Consider the following 19577-nt stretch of genomic DNA (forward strand, 5'->3'; position numbering starts at 1 on the left):
CGCCTGTCTATGAGACCACACCTGTCTATGAGACCACACCTGTCTATGAGACCACACCTGTCTATGAGACCACACCTGTCTACGAGACCAGCATTGAGTACAGCTCCACCCCTGTCTATGAGACCACTCCTGTCTATGAGACCAGCATTGAGTACAGCTCCACCCCTGTCTATGAGACCACTCCCGTTTACGAGACCACTCCTGTCTATGAGACCACACCTGTCTACGAGACCAGCATTGAGTACAGCTCCACACCTGTCTATGAGACCACTCCCGTTTATGAGACCACTCCTGTCTATGAGACCACTCCTGTCTACGAGACCAGCATTGAGTACAGCTCCACCCCTGTCTATGAGACCACTCCCGTTTATGAGACCACTCCTGTCTATGAGACCACTCCTGTCTACGAGACCAGCATTGAGTACAGCTCCACACCTGTCTATGAGACCACTCCTGTCTATGAGACCAGCATTGAGTACAGCTCCACGCCTGTCTATGAGACCACTCCTGTCTATGAGACCAGCATTGAGTACAGCTCCACCCCTGTCTATGAGACCACCCCTGTCTACGAGACCACACCTGTCTATGAGACCACTCCTGTCTACGTTAGTACTACCATCATTGCTCCTTCCGTCCCACAATAATCTCGCAATAGCGACTTGCACTTGGGTAGGCCTATAGCTACTTTTAATATTTTATTTAAACAATTATACTGGGATATTGATTGCCTTTTAATACAATCAGTGAAAATTGAGTTATTGTTAAATGTTACTTTGACATCCAAACGTAGTTGCTTTAATGGCATATAATATAATCGTATAAATTTAATTATTAGTAAACTCAATTTATGCGATAATTATGCTAGCTTGGATTTTTTAGTTTTTACACATAAACATACAGACTTGATCATTCAGCAGCAACGCTCACTACTCTGTACCAGGCTTTTAAATTGTTTGTTTGTCCTCCCCCTCTCTGCGTATATGGCTCAATCATTTAACGACTGACACGGATGGTTTTTTTTAACTAATTGTCATTTTCATAGCCTATCATAAGGGTTTGTATTAACATGCAATCCTATAAGAAATATTCACCATTAAAACATTTGTTTTTTTGGGTGAAGGAAAAGATGTAGATTTGTCGTCGCCTACATTGTTATTGGACTTTATAGCAATCGATACAAACAAAAAAAGGAATAAACAAAAAAAGGAATAAACAAAAAAGGAATAAACAAAAAGGAGTAAACAAAAAGGAGTAAACCTTGTTTTTACGCAGCGTTCATTTTCTTATTTCTTCACATAAATGTGAAAGAATAAAGATATTTTTTGTATTTTGCAATACATATAAAATGAACCCCGGTTCACTCCTATTTGCGTTTATTTTTTATTTTTATTTTACAATTATATATTTTCCTACAAAACTTAAATTATCTTATAATTACTACTTACCATGAAGCCTACTACAAATTGCAAACCCGATTTTGTACTTTCCTGCCCTCATAAGGAATCCAACAAATGCACATGCACCATAATACCTGATGGTGTAACTGGTACAAGTAAACCTGCACGCCGCAGTACAAGATAGTTGATTGGGTTCGATTCCCGGCGGATGCACATTTTTAAAGGGTGTTGTTTGGTACGCATTCGGTATTTTCTAATTTTTTTATTTAATTCGTCCCGAAATAATAAATTTTATTAAAAAAATCTGGAAAAAACGATTTTTGAAAATCCCCCGCTTAAAAATCCGGACTTTCGCTATAAATGTCTGGAAATTCCAAAATCCATTTGCATTAGTATAGTTCATTCATCAACTTAAAAAATTATGCTTGACTTGAAAGCTATGCGTGCACCTGCCAAGTATCAACACCGTTTTATTTTCCGTCAAAAATAAAACAAAAAATTTACCTCCCTCGTTTTCATATACGCTCATTGTTGACAGTACGCGGGTTCATGCACATGGTACATTATTATTTTCTTTTTTTATGTAATTGGAAACATTCTATTGAAAATGTTTTAAATGACGTATGAAGAAAATGCAATCTCGTGTTGGTTGTTTTCTCAGGCATATATACATCTCTGCATAGTGATTTGCATGTACATTAATTTTTTACACTTGAATATACTGGAAGGATGTTAAAAAGTTCAGAGTACAATTCCTATTCTTCTTGATTTCCATTCAAAAGTCTCTGGAGAAATGGAAGCAACAAAAAAACATCACGTTGTTTTCTCTTTCTATTATTTCTTTTTTGGGTTTCCATGGAATTCCTACTTTAGAAAATATATTGTTCTGAGCTGCGCCTTGGCTTTTCCGCCCTTTGCTCCATTCCCCCGCATCCCATTTGCTTATCCTTTTTTAAAATAAAAAATAAGGGACAATGGCGCAGCCAAAAAACCTCAGCATTTGAGAAATCAAAGCAACCATTTTTCTTTAGTGCGCTCAAACATGTATAAATTACCAACGTGGACATGCTTGTTTTTTCATGTCTTCAATCTTTCAATTATTTTCTAATTATTTTACAATATTATTATCACCAATACTCACATACTTTATTACTTTGCACCTATCAATAGCACCAACATTACCAATATGACCAACGCTGCTCCCCCATATGACATCAAGACCTCGACAGCGAGCTCAAGCTATGTGCCTCCGGCACAGCCAGTAGCGCCGCCTCGCGGCTTGCCAGCAGCGTTCAATCCACCAAAATTTGCCACATCGCATCCAATATCCTCCAACAGCACTTACGAGCGGGCAATGAACGCTCTGGGAACATTTATTGGCGGGTTTGGACAAATTCCCTGCTGCTTCTGCTGCCCCAATCCCTACAAAAAGGTTAAGCAGGGTGAAATTGCTTTGGTGTCTCGCTTTGGACGCTACTACAAGACAGCGGACCCAGGTCTAGTCAATGTCAACCCGATGACCGAAAGTATGTGGCGAGTGGATACGAAGATTCAAATTAACCCTATGAAGTCTATGTCCATTGTAACCAAGGATAATGTCTCGGTGGGAATTGAGGCTGTCATTTATTGGCATGTCAACGACCCGTATTTAGCCACTTACGGAGTATCCAGTGTGCACGATGCCTTGGCCGAGCGCACGCAAACAACCTTGCGTGCGGTGCTTGGTGGCCGCGATCTTCAGGACCTCATTGAAAACCGCGACAATATTGCCTCAGCCATCACTGAGATTATCGATAAGCCTGCGCACGAGTGGGGCGTCACCGTTGAGTCGATTCTCATCAAGGATATTGATCTAAGCCGTGAGCTGCAAGAGTCGCTGTCGTCAGCTGCTACGCAGAAGCGGATTGGCCAGTCCAAGGTTATCCAGGCTCAGGCCGAGGTTGACGCCGCTATGCTGATGCGCGAGGCGGCTGAGATTCTCAACACGCCGGCGGCTATGCAGATCCGCACTCTCGACAGCATGGTAATGATGTCTAGAGCTGCCAACACCAAGGTTATGTTTGTGCCTATTAACCAGGACTACTCTAGCGGCTCGATAAATGCCTTTGGCGGTGCCGGTGCTACTGTGGGCATCAATACGTATGGCAGTGGGTCTAGTTCCGCTGCAGATGCTAGCATTGAGGAGCGCAAAGCTGCGCTGCCAATCAAGTTTAAGGGCGAGAAGGAGCCTGAATATGCGGGATCCAGCCCCATCCACTCAGGGGTGAAGGACGCTGCCATTTTCTCTCAGCTCACCGAGATGTGATGACCGCAGCAGACATTATTATCAACAACCCGCAACACGTTTAACCCCTTAATTATTTTGTTTTGTTTTTGCTCTAATTTAACTATTAATTATTTTTTATCCTCGGGTCCATATATGAATAATGCAACTATCCATTTAACAAAAGGGGAATAGTGTAATTTTAGAAATAGATGATTACCCGCAAATATAATTTCAAAGGTTCTTGTTGAATTTCCCACGGAAAAAACAAGTGCAATTACATATTTTTCTCTAATTTGTACTACGATAAATAAACAATGGTAAATGTTTTTTATTTTTAAACACCAATCTACAGTGTAATTGGAGAAAGCAGGGCAGCGGGCGGCGGGGAGGGTATATCGATAGCATGATGAGTCATGGCATCGGAATCGGCGTTACCAGATGACTGTTCAACAGCTGTCTCTGACTTTGCCTTTCGCAACCGACGCTCCAAACCCAAAGCCTCGCGGCAATCCATTTTGCAAATCGGGCACCGGGCACTGCGCTCAGTAAGCCAAACATCAATACAGTCGGCATGATACGTGTGGTTGCACGAAAGCGCACGCACAAGGTCTTCTGCCTCATACGATACCAGACAAATACTGCACTCAGGGGATGCATACCGCAGGTTGTCATGTTCAATTTCAAACGACTTGCGCTGCTGTTGCTCCTGCTTTTCATCGCTTTCTGCCGCTATTGTGCCATTTATTAGGTCAATGTTGGATTGTGTCAGTACCATTATTGGGAGAAGTTGCAGCTCATTTTTGCTGAATGGGTTGTAGGGCTTGACCGGCCGGTTGCTCGGCCGAAACTGCAACACGCGACGGCGCCTCTCTTGTGCGCTGATGGTGGTTGTGCTGCCTGAGTACTGCTCGGATGGATGCGAAGTGGGCACGAAGAACTTGCGCACTACGAACATTAGTGATATGGTCAGCACTGTTACGCTGATAGCGACCACAACAAACACAATTGTCTGTGCTTGCATATATAAAAAATAAATGTAAGTTGAAGGCTAAATAAATAAATACAAATAGAAACGAAAGGAAAGGGAACAAAATTGAGAAACAGAGTGTTGGTACAAATGGGTAAAATAAATATAAAATAAAATAAAACAAAACCGAGTCTAGAAAATAATGTGAAAAACCGATATAAAAATCAATGTAAAAATAGAGATTAAAAGAGAAAAAATCGTATGAGAAAAGGAAATGAGAGTAAAATCAACAGTAAAATTTTGCAGGGTATTCAAGTAAATAAATCAAAGTTTTCAACCTTTTTGTTCTTGCTTGAAAAGAAAAGGAAAAAACAGGGGTCTAAGAATAGTGAATTGGAGAAAAGTAAATGGAAAGTGCACTCGCGTTTTTTTCTTTCACTTTTCGGGTATTTACCACTGCAGGTTCTTTTTCGGATAGACAATGCACTACTTTACGCTCATGTGCCGCATAAGACAAAAACCCCACTTTTGTACCAGTGCGATTAGGCCCCCAAAAATGGCAGACAAAATGAAAAAAGGGATAGAAAAAAGAGGGGAAAAATAGTAACTAGAAATAATAATTGTATGCATGATTGTCGTTTTCTCCGCATCTCTTTCTTGGAAAAAATTCCTTGTTTTATTTTTTTGTCCACTTGCCTGTTGCATAATCACGGGTATCATCTGTATCACATGGGGTCATCGAAAGAATGAAAGAAAAAAGTAAAGAAAGAAAAAGACACCGTTTAAACATCGTGATAGAGCCAAAGGCATTATTCAAATGACTTGCAAAAGAAAAAAGCGGGGAGTGAGCAATCACAGGAATATAAAGAGACACGTTGGATTGATATTGCATATTCGGCAGGCAAGTTCAAAACCCCGAAAAGCCCAATAAAACCAACGCAATATGACGCCAGCCAAATGACAGCCTATATGCTTTTTGGGTTGCTTGGCTGGCTGGGTGGCTGGGTGGCTGGCTGCGCAGTCTTTTAGAAATTACAATGCGCTCTGCCCGAATGCTTGCCCAGTTAAAAAAATCAAGCTCAGAAATTAGTACCTTGAAAATTTAAATATTGCAGCCACCTCTCATCGACAATCAGATGATTGGTCACTCTAGCCCTGTCAAGACAAAAAGCCACCTTTAAAAAAGTTTGCTCCTGGTTGTTGGGTCCAAGAAAGCGCATTATCCGAAAAGCAGGGCTTGGGATCTTCCATTTTTTGTGGGCAATCTCGAGTAGTAAATTAAAAGCGGGCTTTCGGTTAGGCATACTAAAAACAAAAAAGGATCTAAGCAGTATCATTCGTCGTAGCATCGTCGCTGTCAACAAGGCTTAGCTTGGCTTAGTGTACTGCACAGCTATAGAAAGCCACTGTCGCCAGAGCGGATGTATTTTTTTAGTGAGACGACAAAGGTGGAGCTGGTTGATTTGGATCACATTCGGATTTAGATGCTGATTTCAGGATATAAAAAGCGAACAGGTGGCAGACAAGCCATGCTACTTTCTGCAACCCAAATGTATCCGCAATTTGCTATCTGGGTTTCGCGCCAATTCGCTATATGCAGAATGTGCGCCTCTTGCCCAACAAATATCTACAAGATTAGAACTAAAAAACGGTGCCGTCGAGTAGAGTGGACTATAATTTAGAAAGCCGGATAGCAGCCATCCACCCTTTTACTTTAGCTTTTAAAACTTTTTTTTTCTTCTCATGAGAAAATTTTATATTTTCCATTTTAACATTCCAAAAAAGGCTTTGGCGCGCTTTTGTCGACAGTCTTTCTGTGCGATATTTTTTATTCCCACTCTATTGTAAAGTACTCAAAAATGAAAGGAGGAATGTAAAATAATTGCACTCCTACAAATATTCTTTACACATTCCATATATTCAGTTGGGGCGGATCTGTCATCGTCCGAGTTGTTTTTGCAAAACTTGATTGTGTGCTCGTTTTTGGTGCCTACGACTTTTTTTATTTGCCAAGATATATATATTTTTTACAGTTTACAACAATGAGAGAACAAACAAGAGAAAAGACAGAAGAATGGGCTCGTGAGATGCAACCGACATTGTGCCATTCCCTTTTCCTGAGATTTCTGCCAACACCCGATTGCGCCTGCTTGTCCAGCAGACAGAGTGCGGAGACAGGACACGGATGAGCAATGTTATTTTCTGCAATTGAAATAAAACAATTATTCTTTTTGTGCAAAAGGGCAAAAGTTATCACCCCTTTAAAAATATAAGGGTACGTCCACTCATTCTCCGACTTTACTTTCTGTTCTCTTTTTATCAAGTTTTTTTTTTGCTAAACCAATTTTTTAATTCAATATTGTAATTCTTTGGATTTCTTTTATACATTTCTTTTTGACCTTTTATTGTATAAGCCAATTTTTCATCTTCTTACGCACACGACCACAAAACTAGACAAGGCACACAACAACCAACCACCCGCCGTCATTGCCAAACCATACCGCAGCCATAGCTTCCCATTGAGCACGATCAACACTGTCGAGAAAATCGAGCAACCAAGTCAATCATACCAGAGAATACGTAAAAAAAACCCACACCCCAGAAAATCGAGGCAGAAAACCTATTCACACCACTGCTGTCATTTTATACCTTTTACACATACCCCTCAATTCAATCATCATGACGTGGTCGTGTTCTTTCAAGCGCTCGACCTTCACTCTAGCGCGGCGGATGGCGCCAATGCTGCCCCTGTTGTTCACACTCCTAATAAGCAGCATGTGGGTTGCTATCACGAGCGCGTCGCCCGTACCACAAGAAGAAGCGTCACCAAGCATAGTCACCGTGCTTGGTGCGCCCCCTCCAACAACATCGATATTTCTAGAGGCAACGTCGCCACCAGATACCACGCCGACTGAGACTTCAAACAACGGCGTGCAGAGAAAAATCAGCATCTACTACATATTAATCATATGCGCATGCGTCCTCGTTGCCCTGATATTCTTTGGCACGATTATGCAGCGGATGCGAATTCGAAATCGCAATGCAGCAAGGGAGCTCGAGCAAAGAAGAATCGGCGCGTTTAGTGGGGCAGAGCAACAACAACAATTACAAGGGAATGGCCGCAAAGATCTCTTTGTTCTTAGTCAGAGCCAGTTTGACCTGCTGCCACACAATATTGCCAGGGGTCCATTGTTGGACGCAAAAAACGACGACGCGTCTGATAATGATGCGCAGCATATAGACGGTAAGACTAACAGCAAAGACGTATTGCAAGAGAAGCTTTTTGACAAAGAGCCCGAGAGCTGCTCCATCTGTCTCTCGGATGTCGCTAGCGGAGATAAGCTGGTGTACCTGGTGCCGTGTCTCCATGCATTCCACGTTGACTGCGCTGGCCCTTGGCTTATGAAAAAGTCTACGCTGTGTCCGTTGTGCAAAGCAGATGTGGTTAAGGGACTGGGAATATTGGCAACGCAGTCTGACAACAACGATAATGTTGAAGTCAGCGATAATTTTGAAGTCAATGCCAGCACCGAAGCTAATGTTGGGGCCGATGCTGAGACTGTAACGGAAGTGGTATCCGTTCCAGGTAGTGGGCTGCAACTAGTAAATGTACCTTACCGCTGGACCGAGAGTGACGCTGCATTGCCTCAAGCGCGGAGGAGTCGAGGCAGCAGCGAGTTCCAGCGAGAACTGGCCATTCCTGCTTTCCCAGCAAGAGTGCAGGTTCTAGTCAGTCCCATTTTTTATAGCCAGCTATAACATTATTATAAAGCATTTTTATTATTTATATTGTTATGCATATGTAAGGTTTTTGTTTTAATTTAGGCAGTTGAATAGGCTTTTGTCATAACCATTGTATTTAAAATTTATTTTTTGTACATTAAACAGGTGTTTATTTCAAACAGCATGATTTACTACAAAACGGGCATTTGTCATTGATCTTTAGCCAAGGCAAGACACAAGCCTCGTGGAATGCGTGGCTGCAAGGCAAGTCCACTATTAAATCTCCGGGCAAGTAATCCATCAAACAAATTCCACAACACCGTGCGCTCTCGTACTGCTCGCCATGCTCAGTCTCAGCCACCCCCTCTGGCGCAGTTGCAGCCGCAGCTGCAGCTGCGTCATCGGTAATTGTGCGGCGGATCAGGGCTCTTAGTTGATTTTCATTCAGGTGAGGGCGTTCGATACTTCGAGCTCGCTCAATGATTTCAAGCAGTTGTTGTCGCTGTCTCATAGCTTGCATTTGCAGTTCCATTTGTTCGCTTCCACTGCGCATACGCCCTAAGCGGCGTCTTGTCATGGCGTAGGTTATAATTATGATGGCACTGACAAGTGCGACTGTCAGTCCTATGGCAACACTCAAATGTGTATTTGGGGATGTTTCGACCGCTGAAGGGGCGGTGACCGCTTCCATATGGTGAAATAAAATTGTATATTAAAAGAGTGCTCTTGAAATTGAATGTTGTTCAGATGAAAATGTACAAGAAAGAAAGAAACAAACGAGAATGATGGTTTAAACGCTTGTTCACTTTGGAGCTTTGAATTGTGAAATTTTCTTTTTCACTTTTCTTTTTCCGATTCATTGTAGAATGAGAATAAAAAACAGTTGAAACATCAAAGTATAAATGTTGACGCCCATTTTTTTTATTGTAAAAGTGCACTGATGAGTGCAGCTGAGTAGGTCGTCAGCGTATTTTCTAATGTCAATCAAAGACCATTTATCCACAACACGTGTGTGCACACTTGGAGCCGAATCACTGATTCGCCTTTCGTCACACTCTGCGCATATGCTTCTTAATTCCTCAGGCGGAGCTTTTTTATTTATGTACTCGCGCTAATATTTTTGCATTGCAATTGGAGTGGGGAAAATGCTACAATATATATTTAAGGGGATGAGTAGAGTGAGGTCGCGTGTCTTATTTATGTTCTCACCGCTTTTTGGATGTCGGACGATACTCACAAAAAAACAGTCCCGGTTCAACCGTTCCGGTGATCGGATCAAATCACCGCCGTGATTGCACATATCGCCTTGCCATTTGTACACTGGCGGATGTGCCTTCGATTGGAAACAATGTTATATTTTTAGGTACTACACATACAACTTGCATAATATATATGATATTTAATCATTATATTATTGTTAAAAACCACGTTTGTGAATACATTTACAAATTTTGTTTGATGAAAAAAGGATATATCGTGTAGGAACAATTATAAAAAGTGGTTTGCAATATCGGTCAAACAATTGTCATAATGTGTTAGTCCACTCACCGCTTAGCCAAGAAATACAATACAATACAAATAGCACCCAGCCCCCCCCTGTTTTTCGTATTGGTTAAAATAAAAGGATAATGTCAGAAATGCCCTCGATTATAAATTTCTTGTCAAAAATGCCCCATCCCCCCCTGCTCCCTGCACTCCTTGAATTGTTTGCTTGTTACGCCTTGCTTAGCCATTGACGTTTGGAGGTTGGAGACTGCGCCCCCCTCCTTTTGCTGAAGGCACAGTTACACGAAGACGGGTTATTCTGGCCTTAGCTGGGAGGGTCAGTCATCCACCTACCATGTGTTCAGCTAGAGAGGGGTACTATGTTTAACCCCCAGAAATTCATAACAAAAAGAGGTTCTTCCATGTATCATACCAGAAAAGGTCCTAAGAAATAAGAAGGATAATTCTATTTATAATAAGATAAAGTGGTGGTTCAAATACGCCGGAGATAGAAATAGAATTATATGGAAGAACTATTGCAAAAACAGTCTATATGCACAAGCTGTAGTAAATATCCACGATATTGTAATTGTTTGGTAAGTGAATATACAGCAGACATGAAACCTGTCTATTTTTATTTTTATTTCATCTTTTTCAGCTTATCCATAAACCAATTTGCTTTTATTTGCTTGTCTAAAATTATCATTCGAAAGATAAACATTTACTTATAATATTTATATAAAATGGTTACAAGTTGCTTGTGGAGGAAAAATATTTTTTTTATAAAATCATTAAAACTATAATAAATGGTTTGTCTAATAAACCTTTTTGTATGTTTTAAACCAGAAGCTCTCGTAAGCGTATAGCTGCTTTTATGCGCTTGGGCATTGAATGTGCTAAATTTTTTACAGTAGTAGCTGGAACATTTGCCCAATAAATTTGTACTCGCTCGAATAGTTTGCCAATGTTTTTTGGATGAATGGCATAGTTGCAAAGCTGGGTTTTCAGCAGAGCCCAAAGGTTTTTGATAGGATTAAGCTTGAGAGATTGTGATGACCATGCCAAGACATTGATACCATGATTCTGTAGCCAGTGGCGAGTCCCACGGGCTATGTGCTTAGGGTTGTTGTTCTGCTGAAAGATAGCACTGGCTCCATTTGGAAGATTGATGCTCCCCAAAGCGGGCACCAATTTTTCCCCAGTATTTGAGCGTAAATGACACGTGAAAACTGCAATTGTGATTGTTTACGATCGCGATTTCTATTTTCACTGTCAATAATTTTGAATAGATAAGCGTGGCTCTTTAAGCTCCCTTATAATAGATTTTTAATTATAAATATATTTTGTATAAACTATTCTTATTACACCGAGTGTGAGAAAGATATCTCTGGACAGTTTGTTTATTTAGTTGAAACCCTTTTTCCCTTGATATCTTTTTAATAAGTGTAGCGATGCCAATCCCTTCCCTGTGATAGAGAAATCTTTGAATAAAGATTTCGCCATCCTTGGTCAAACTTGTAGGACGACCTCACTTGGGCCTTTTGATGTAGATACAGTGCCGACTAAAATACGTTCTAGCTGTGCTTGGCTTGATGTGTATTCTGTTTCTAATTTTTGTAGAAGTGAAGCCGTTATGAGTCATTGACTTAATGATGTTGCCCTTGTCACAAGTGATGACCATAACTGAGAAATAGTAAAATTATGAAAATTTTGTTGTAATTGCTATAAATGTATGAATGTACTCTTGGTAATACAGAATAAAATAAAAATGGCGCAGCTATAATTTAAAATTATATTTCGTGTTAATAGGCCGCTTCTAAGCCTGGTGCTCAAATTTTAAAGTCTAAGCTTCATATATTTTATACAATTTTTGAATTTTGTTACACAATAATCCATGCATAAATTTAAAATACTTAGATGTTTAATATTGACTTGTACAACAAATTAGCAAACAATCCCGCAAGTTTCATTGCTATGTGTAGTGGGAGTAAAGTATATTAATAGTAAACCGAGATATTATTTGAGCCATCAGTGTAAAAAATACACCAAGTACAAAAGTCGATAGTCCAAAAAATTAACAGTTTTTGTGTCTGCTGTATATATGCAAAATCTTATGTAATAGAAAAGATGGAAATGCACATATTTTTGCTCTTGCAAAATAATTGATTTTGTTATGCTATAAAAATTTTAAAAGGCAAGATAATGCATGCGTGTTTCTTTTAATCATTTATCACCTGTCAATTGTTTGCTTTCTTTTTATTATTAAGTTATTATCAAATATGCGTAAATAATTTATTTTGCCTTATTCAAGCAACTTGTCATTTGACACTCGTTTTGCTTCTCAGCTTGTTTGAAATGGCAGCTAATAGAAAATAGCTAACGTCAGCTGCTAAACATGTAGCTTCAGATACCAGATTAACATAGTATTTTGACTTCCCCAATTATCAATCAGTATTGTATTGCGCTTGTCAACAAAAATGCAAGTGGCTAATACTTGGCTGGCATGAATATTAAAAATAAAATATTTTAAAAAATTATAAGCAAACAAAGGCCCAGATAGTGTAGTATAAAGTAAAACAACAAAAGTAACTGTTATTGAAATAAAAAAGAAATTCACAATAAAGGCTTGCGTCTAATATGCAAGGACAAATATCACAATTAGCTGATTGAAAGCAACAACAATGTATGACACTTGCTATTTTTTGTTCTAAATAGTGGTTAAAAACACAGCATCTATAGAATCAATGAAGTATTGTTTATAACTTTTTTTGATATGTTGATCTAATGTATACATTGAAATTTCTTTTAAAAAAAACTTTTTCTAACATCCCTTGTTTAATTATTGTTTGTTTGTGTATTGGGAGTTTAACTTACATTCTACAATAATTCCTAACTTAAATATTTTAATAACAAAGCAGCGGTCAACTAAAAAAATTGCATTCAATTAGTTAAAAACAATGCGGTTAGATAAACAATGCTATTATAAAAGCTTTCCCAGTAAAAAAGTGCATTGCTACTGACTATAAATTAATACAGATATTCGAAACACGTTGATAAATAAGCATTGTCTCAAATGTTGACATTGTTAGCTTTAAATAAAAATGTTAAATTCTGGGAAAGACGTTCTATGAACGTGCAGAGATAAAATACTATGTATAAAAATGTATTGAGTATATAAGTGCTATGCACCGGAGAATATGAAAAATATATTACTTTGTTTAGTAACTGTATGACCTATTGATGATTGTGTGTTTGGCTGGAATAGCCAAGACTGGTTAAACAGTTAATCGCCATCAACCAATATATAGAAAAATTTCTTACCTTCAAAAGTATTTATCATTTCTATCCAAATATCTCTTAATTGTATATTTGTTTCAATTAAACTTTCTCACATTAATATTTCGTAAAATTATTTTAGCTGTAATTTACATGTCCGTAGTGTTTGTTGTTGGCCAGGCGCAGGAAGTAGGCAAAATACCCAAGGCTATTTTGCAGAATAATGTCGACTAGAAAGGATGGTTGCAGCTGCATCAAAACTCTGAGCAAGTTAAATCAACACTATCTGGCAGTAACATACTCAAGTACGACAGCTACAACCAATGTATGTCAATCAACGGCGGTTTGTCCTTCAAGCGTGAGAGTAACTCGTGCACTTGTGCAAGTGATGGCGCTATAGCATGCACTAAAATGGCATGCGTAAAGCCAAATTTGAACAGCTCCATTACTGTCAAGCTGACCAGTACTAGCATAGATAAGGATGAAGGCTATGAGAAATGCGTTCGCGATAATGGTGGTGCGTCTTTCAAGCAAGATTGCAACTGTTGTTTCTGTGGAAAAGGCGGAGCTATTGGGTGCACAATGATGTTATGTCTTTTGCCAATCTAATTTTTCACAATTAAGCACATACTATGGATAATCAAATTCCTAAGCGCTCATGTCGGTATTTTTATTTATGCTTGACAAATATTGTGCACGCGCATGCAGTAATGGTTATTTATTAATAATTCTTTTGACCGTAATTACCACACAAGGGTATTCACAATTTTAGCCAATAGCCTCGAGTTAGTATAGATTGAATTTAGGAGCCAACTTGGGACCCGAAGTACAAATATGATCAAATTGCAATCGTAGACTGAAAATGTTCATATATTCTGTCTCTACTGACAGCTAGCGTTATTCTGTCGGCGCTGTCCTCAATTTAAGCTCAATTCTAGAAAAGGCTTGCGGAATTTGTTTTATTTAAAATCATTCAAACATGGAAATCTGTCACAACTGGTTTACAAGCACCATGGTGTCAGCCGACGCCATCCTGGCCGATCCACATACACATTGCAATAAACATATTATAATTTATTTTTGCTTTTTTTCTATTGCAAATATTTACATAAAATTGCCACACTAAAACAACCAACAAAAAATGTACGATAAGGAAAATCCCTGGTTTTGTAAAATATTCCAAAAAGCAAATCATAATTGATACGAGTCACATATTATAATTTTGATCATGGCGCCCCAGCAGTTATGTCGGACCCGGGTAATTTTTCTCGTCCGGATTAGGTCACAGTATTTGTATGGCAAGTAGCTCAATTGATCTCCTACACCAGCAACAATAACAATATTTTCTGCTGTTATCTATGTTTTTAGTTTCCAGTCATTTACATAATCCCAGTTCTATTGAAACCCAGAATAGATGTGCTTTAGAAAATAACTGCTTTTGTTCTGCTTACGGACAACTGGCGAATAGCACTCAAAATGGCAATAATTTTTTGGGGGTATTCGAATTAGGCAAGCAAAAAATACAATTTCAAATGAAAATCGCCGTATTAATGATTATAGAAACCTTCATTTCTCACGTTGTGAATTATAACAGTTTTAAATTTGTAATTGATGCCGTGATTTTTGGCCGGATTGGGCTTACAAGAGCAGACACTTTGGCATATGCCGTGCTGGCCATTGGCTTGATATAGAAAACCCAATTTTTGATTGTCATGTTGGAGCAATTCAAAAAGGGATTGTAAAAAGTGAGAAGAGCGCAAGAAAGTAATGAAATTGTGTCAAAGACACTTTAAATTATAAAGTGTTGCTGTTATTAATCGCTGGCTGAGTGCAAATCAACACCCCCAGCCAAAAATATGTGAATCTTACAGGATCAGCAACATATATTGGTTGAGATCGAAGCTCAGCGGAATTTCCTTTGCACAATACTTAGGTAAATGCAATATGCACCATGTGAAAAAAAGCTTGAAAGAAAACGATTTTCGGCTTTGGAGCAAACGGGTCACTGTTTAACTAAAACGAAAACGCGCTTGTGCGCGCATGCTTTTAAAAATAAAAATACAATGACAAATATCTCGGTATCTCCCTTAGAAAATACCATTATACCTGTTTACACAATCTAAATTTGTCTACCAAAGTCCATTTAATGTACTTTTATTTCAATCCAACTCGTGCTAACCTTACGCTTTTTCTATCAAGCAGTCTGTCTCAGACTTATTTATCGGTAATTGCGTCTTTTTCAATTCCAGCCTAGTATTTAAATAAGGCGCAATCGCCAATATTTCTCAAAAAAATTATTCACCCACACCATCCACACTTTATTGTACCAACACTACATTAAGTTGATCTATAAATTATATTTTTCTTTAGTGTTTATTTACAATAACTGCGCGAGGGTCTCCAGATATTTGTCCGACAAATAAAACAACCTGTATACAATACTAACAGAAATCGCCAAATAATATATTTTTTATTTATACGTACCTATTTTTTAAGATCACCTTAGACAAAAATGCCTGGAATCCAGATAGATAACGATTTCAACATTCATATTGCCAGTGAGGAGGAATACACAGAGGCTAAGGCTCTCCGCGCACATGTCTTCCGCGAAGTGCTAAAACTAAACCTCAGCGAAGAGCACGACATGGATACAGCCTATACTTGCAATATTGTCATGATACATGCAAACCGGGTCGTGGGCAACCTTAGAATTTACGATGGCTACGAATCCATTTTGCTAGGTCGCATAGTCGTTGACCCTATTTTTGGAGGCAGAGGCTTGGGGAAAAAGCTCGTCGACTACGCTGTAGATTACATAAAGAATAACGGCAAGTACAAGTGCTTTAATCATGTAAACTTGTGGAGTCGATTTGAAACCAAAGTGTTTTACGAGAAATGCGGATTTTACAACAAGGGAGAGACAAAGGATTTTGGCGAAATCAGAACCCTGTGGATGTACAGGGACTTGTGAAAGTATAAATTTGTTTAATAAATGTATTATTTTTTCTCGCAGCTTTTAAAAAAATACCAAAAAAAGAAAGAATTACAGTGCCCTAGCCGTTGTTTCCGCGACACAAGGGTCTTGTTCCTAAAGCAACAGCAGATGACGCTAACACAGGGGCGTTCCCGATAAACAAGTCGCCTGTTTGCATCATCTCCCCTCGTGTCATGCCGCCGAGCGAGTTGTTCACTACGTCGTTTTCGGGCGACACCGGCATTGCCATCGACTCTCGCCACGACCCACCCTGCTCGTCGCACACATCGCGGCAAGCGGGTGTCGTCACAATCGTACCAAGGCTCGATGGTGTGATCAAATCCTGATAATTACTCATGCTCGTGCCCTCAGAGGACATAGTTGATTCCTGCATTTTGCGGCTCGCCTGTGGAATCGGGTATCCCTCGTGGGCATTCAGTTGCATCGGCGGGACCGGCGCGCCCGCGGCCGGGTCCATTGATGGAGTCGGGTACTGCAGATGGTAGTTGCTGATGTTTGGTAAAATTGCCGCTTTCGATTCATAATAGGCATCGAGAACGCATATTGTATCATGCACTGCTCGGTACTGTATCTGGGACTCTGTCATTAGCCACTCGCCTATTAGCTCCAGCTCGCTATCGTCAACCTTTAGCTCGAATTTTATTAGAAACAAAAACTCCAGCTCGAGCTGGTTCATCTCTGCCAGTGGAAGTCCGCCAACCTACAAAACAACTGCATTGCCATTTTTTATAAAAAAATTCACAATGCGCAAGTTAGCGTAAATGTGAATAGCATGTCAGCATAATTAGTTTGAGGGGTGCGTAGTTTTCTGGTATAGATAAATAAATAAATTTTTTATTCACTTACCTTTGCGTATCGAGCATTGTTGAAAAACACGTCAGAGTTGAATTTGTGAGCAACAACAATAGCTGATATAAGCAGTCGGTGAATATTCATGGGTGAAACGGCTAGTGCCGGTCGAAGCATTTGTGCCCTGCTAATGCGGTCCACGCACACGAGGGTCGCCAACAAGCAGTCGTTTCCCAGACATAGGAATTCCTGAACTCGCGTCAGATAGGCATGTACTGGTATTCTGGGTATTGCCCGACAATGGAAGGGTGTGACGTCGCTCATTGTTGCACCTAGAAAATTTTGGTTGGCGTTGGCTATGTTTTCGATGAGTGCGGCCATTCGTGATAGCGTCACTGACGGGGGAGTCTGAGAAAAATCAAACATGAAAAAGAAGTGATTTTTTCTCTACTTTTTTTTTGTAAATTTGGAATTCGCTAGTATTTCTGGGTTGCGTACGAAATATGCAATATGGAGGGTGGGTGGGAAAGCCGCGTACCGGTACCTATTCGATGCTGCTGTTGGACCGTGTCATAGAATATTAAAAAGGGATCAACAAGTACAAGGTAATACAAAAAATAATAGCTGCGAGGACAAGGGATGCGGAAAGGAAGTGTAGAAAAATAACTATTATACTATTAAATACAAAAAAAAAGAAATATTCAGAGACAAAATTATTTTTTAGGGATGCCTTTCGGTTTACTTTTAAATAGACGTGTACGAAGCACAGTTTCTCTTCACAATTTTTTTTTCGCATCTATTAGGGACAGAAAAATTTGGGGGAATGATGAAAGAAAATTGTAGGCCAGAAATACGGCCATGTGCTCATTGTTATGTGGCAAATCAATCATCACTTTTTTGTTTAATTCTGAAACCGGATTTTCGCACCACTTTTTTTTTCTACGTTTCCAAAGAGGCAGCAAAATAGACATGAGATTTTAGCATATGACAACTCATAATTTTCGTCTTCCAGAGCTTTATTATTAAAGGGGAGCCTGCATTTACTAGAACTTCATTGGACCTGATATATTTTTCGCTTGTGAAAAAGGGACAATTAGAAATTGTGAATACTCTTTCCGCGTACAGGATATTTGGCGACACAAACAATGGATAGAGCCTAAAAGCGCAAAAACGGTGCAATTTTGTCCTTTTTATTTTCATCTTTTTCTTATTAGCCAGTGTGAATTTTGCTGTCTTTTTCCACTCGAAACTTTAAGCCAAGACAGAAATTGGACTTTTCTGGCCACACACCGACCACGTTTTGCAGCCTCGAAGTATTTTTTAATAATTTCCAGCGAGTGCACCAGACATGCCTTTCCATTGGTCAGGGCAGGGCCTTTTCCCACTATTTTATTTCGTCGTATGCAGAGCCAAGAGCGTCACTTGTATGCAGAAAAATGCAAAGCCTTTTCAATTCCAACTCATGCAAGTGACGAAACCAGCCATTATTATTTTCCCTACTCGCCCTCTCTTTTCTGTTTCAGCGCCTCTTTAAATTCAGCTCAAATCAGTTGACTTTATTTTTTCTCTACTTCAGATGGCACACCAAAGCGGAATCAGCGTATCGGACAACCTCTCAGCAGTCTTTCGCGAAGCGCTATCCGGCGAGCATACGCGCGCAATCAAAGTGAGCATAGCAAACGAGCGGCTCGAAGCCACAGCCACACAGGCAGTCCAAGGCACGTTTGAAGACGATTTCGCACACCTCAGCCAGCTCCTCGACGCAACCTTGCCCAGCTACATTCTTGTTTGTTTCGATACCGATGACTCGCTGATAGCAAAATGGCTGCTATGCACGTATGTCCCGGATGCTGCGCCGGTGCGCGCAAAGATGCTTTATGCGTCGAGCAAGGCGTCGCTGACAAAGTGTCTGGGAGAATCGTATTTTTCGGACGAAGTATTTGGCACTACTATGGAGGAGTTCTCGGCGGACGGGTACCGCCAGCATAGGAGGCATGTGGAGTCGGGGGCGCCGTTGACGGAGCGCGAGGAGGAGATGCAGCGCGTTCGTGATATCGAGAGCTCAGCGGCGGAGGTGCCCACAATGGACACCCGCCGCAACCACGTATCGGGAGCCACCATTGCGCTCAGCAGCGACGCCGAGCAGGCACTAGCAGAGTACGCTGCGGGATCAGTCAACCTTGTCACTTTGTCCTTTGATATTGAAAATGAGCAGTTTGTGCTGGATCGCTGCGAGTCGCTGCAGTCCCATGAGGAGCTCACAAAGTGTCTGCCTGTTGACTCGCCGCGCTACGTGCTGTACTGGTATGGTAGTTCCACCAGCTTGTTTGTGTACTCGTGTCCAACTACGAGTAGCATTCGCGAGCGCATGATTTTTTCGTCGTTCAAGTATGGCTTTTTGGTCACCATTAAGGGGATGGGTATTGGTTTTGACGTTAAGCTAGAGATTGATAATCCAACGGCAGAGCTGAGCGCCGAGGCGCTCGCTGAGGAGGTCGGCGCGAGGACTGCGGCGGTTGCTGCTAATGCGCACGTCACGCAGCCAAAGTTCAAGCGCCCGGCACCTCCTGGCCGCCGGCCACGCACCAACAACAACAGTTGACTTGAGGCGTGATGTCCTTCTCCCTTTTGTTTTTTACCCTTTTTCATCCGTTGATTTTCAACTGCCCATTTTTCGGG

At 40.4% G+C, this 19577-nt stretch overlaps 8 protein-coding genes across 8 annotated transcripts; 5 read left to right on the forward strand and 3 right to left on the reverse strand.

Moving 5' to 3' along the window:
• The first annotated feature begins 2277 nt into the window (after nucleotides 1-2277).
• On the forward strand, nucleotides 2278-3902 carry BX661DRAFT_187618 (uncharacterized protein). Its single transcript, XM_051537261.1, has one exon. The coding sequence runs from the start codon at nucleotides 2584-2586 to the stop codon at nucleotides 3700-3702; it is 1119 nt and encodes a 372-aa protein (XP_051389296.1). The 5' UTR covers nucleotides 2278-2583; the 3' UTR covers nucleotides 3703-3902.
• Nucleotides 3903-3946: 44 nt separating this feature from the next.
• On the reverse strand, nucleotides 3947-5015 carry BX661DRAFT_187620 (uncharacterized protein). The gene has a single exon (XM_051537262.1). The coding sequence runs from the start codon at nucleotides 4682-4684 to the stop codon at nucleotides 4010-4012; it is 675 nt and encodes a 224-aa protein (XP_051389297.1). The 5' UTR covers nucleotides 4685-5015; the 3' UTR covers nucleotides 3947-4009.
• A 1925-nt stretch (nucleotides 5016-6940) lies between these two features.
• Nucleotides 6941-8461, forward strand: BX661DRAFT_60848 (uncharacterized protein). The gene has a single exon (XM_051539311.1). It carries the CDS (start codon nucleotides 7310-7312, stop codon nucleotides 8387-8389), a length of 1080 nt encoding a protein of 359 aa, XP_051389298.1. The 5' UTR covers nucleotides 6941-7309; the 3' UTR covers nucleotides 8390-8461.
• Nucleotide 8462: 1 nt separating this feature from the next.
• Nucleotides 8463-9206, reverse strand: BX661DRAFT_60849 (uncharacterized protein). Its single transcript, XM_051539312.1, has one exon. It carries the CDS (start codon nucleotides 9042-9044, stop codon nucleotides 8523-8525), a length of 522 nt encoding a protein of 173 aa, XP_051389299.1. The 5' UTR covers nucleotides 9045-9206; the 3' UTR covers nucleotides 8463-8522.
• A 3999-nt stretch (nucleotides 9207-13205) lies between these two features.
• On the forward strand, nucleotides 13206-13831 carry BX661DRAFT_187623 (uncharacterized protein). Its single transcript, XM_051537263.1, has one exon. The coding sequence runs from the start codon at nucleotides 13442-13444 to the stop codon at nucleotides 13721-13723; it is 282 nt and encodes a 93-aa protein (XP_051389300.1). The 5' UTR covers nucleotides 13206-13441; the 3' UTR covers nucleotides 13724-13831.
• A 1357-nt stretch (nucleotides 13832-15188) lies between these two features.
• On the forward strand, nucleotides 15189-16120 carry BX661DRAFT_187625 (acyl-CoA N-acyltransferase). The gene has a single exon (XM_051537264.1). The coding sequence runs from the start codon at nucleotides 15627-15629 to the stop codon at nucleotides 16083-16085; it is 459 nt and encodes a 152-aa protein (XP_051389301.1). The 5' UTR covers nucleotides 15189-15626; the 3' UTR covers nucleotides 16086-16120.
• BX661DRAFT_187627 (cyclin-domain-containing protein) lies at nucleotides 16121-17711 on the reverse strand. The gene is made up of 2 exons (XM_051537265.1): nucleotides 16956-17711; nucleotides 16121-16809 (listed from the first exon to the last, which is right to left on the reverse strand). The coding sequence occupies exons 1-2, from the start codon at nucleotides 17322-17324 to the stop codon at nucleotides 16168-16170; spliced, it is 1011 nt and encodes a 336-aa protein (XP_051389302.1). The 5' UTR covers nucleotides 17325-17711; the 3' UTR covers nucleotides 16121-16167.
• Nucleotides 17712-18474: 763 nt separating this feature from the next.
• Nucleotides 18475-19500, forward strand: BX661DRAFT_145996 (uncharacterized protein; the record flags this gene model as incomplete). Its single annotated transcript, XM_051533143.1, has 1 exon — nucleotides 18475-19500. The coding sequence occupies one exon, from the start codon at nucleotides 18475-18477 to the stop codon at nucleotides 19498-19500; it is 1026 nt and encodes a 341-aa protein (XP_051389303.1).
• Nucleotides 19501-19577: the final 77 nt, after the last annotated feature.

The sequence above is a fragment of the Kickxella alabastrina genome, assembly GCF_025024165.1.
Source record: "Kickxella alabastrina strain RSA 675 chromosome Unknown BX661scaffold_26, whole genome shotgun sequence".
Taxonomy (NCBI): Eukaryota; Fungi; Kickxellomycota; class Kickxellomycetes; order Kickxellales; family Kickxellaceae; genus Kickxella; species Kickxella alabastrina.

What these genes read in the sequence shown, in the direction of transcription:
- BX661DRAFT_187618 (XM_051537261.1), top strand. Translation starts at nt 2,584, where the DNA reads ATGACCAACGCTGCTCCCCCATATGACATCAAGACCTCGACAGCGAGC.
- BX661DRAFT_187620 (XM_051537262.1), bottom strand. Translation starts at nt 4,684, where the DNA reads ATGCAAGCACAGACAATTGTGTTTGTTGTGGTCGCTATCAGCGTAACA.
- BX661DRAFT_60848 (XM_051539311.1), top strand. Translation starts at nt 7,310, where the DNA reads ATGACGTGGTCGTGTTCTTTCAAGCGCTCGACCTTCACTCTAGCGCGG.
- BX661DRAFT_60849 (XM_051539312.1), bottom strand. Translation starts at nt 9,044, where the DNA reads ATGGAAGCGGTCACCGCCCCTTCAGCGGTCGAAACATCCCCAAATACA.
- BX661DRAFT_187623 (XM_051537263.1), top strand. Translation starts at nt 13,442, where the DNA reads ATGTCAATCAACGGCGGTTTGTCCTTCAAGCGTGAGAGTAACTCGTGC.
- BX661DRAFT_187625 (XM_051537264.1), top strand. Translation starts at nt 15,627, where the DNA reads ATGCCTGGAATCCAGATAGATAACGATTTCAACATTCATATTGCCAGT.
- BX661DRAFT_187627 (XM_051537265.1), bottom strand. Translation starts at nt 17,324, where the DNA reads ATGTTTGATTTTTCTCAGACTCCCCCGTCAGTGACGCTATCACGAATG. An exon ending in ACAATGCTCGATACGCAAAG is followed by an intron (nt 16,810 to 16,955) that starts GTAAGTGAATAA and finishes GTTGTTTTGTAG; the next exon opens with GTTGGCGGACTTCCACTGGC.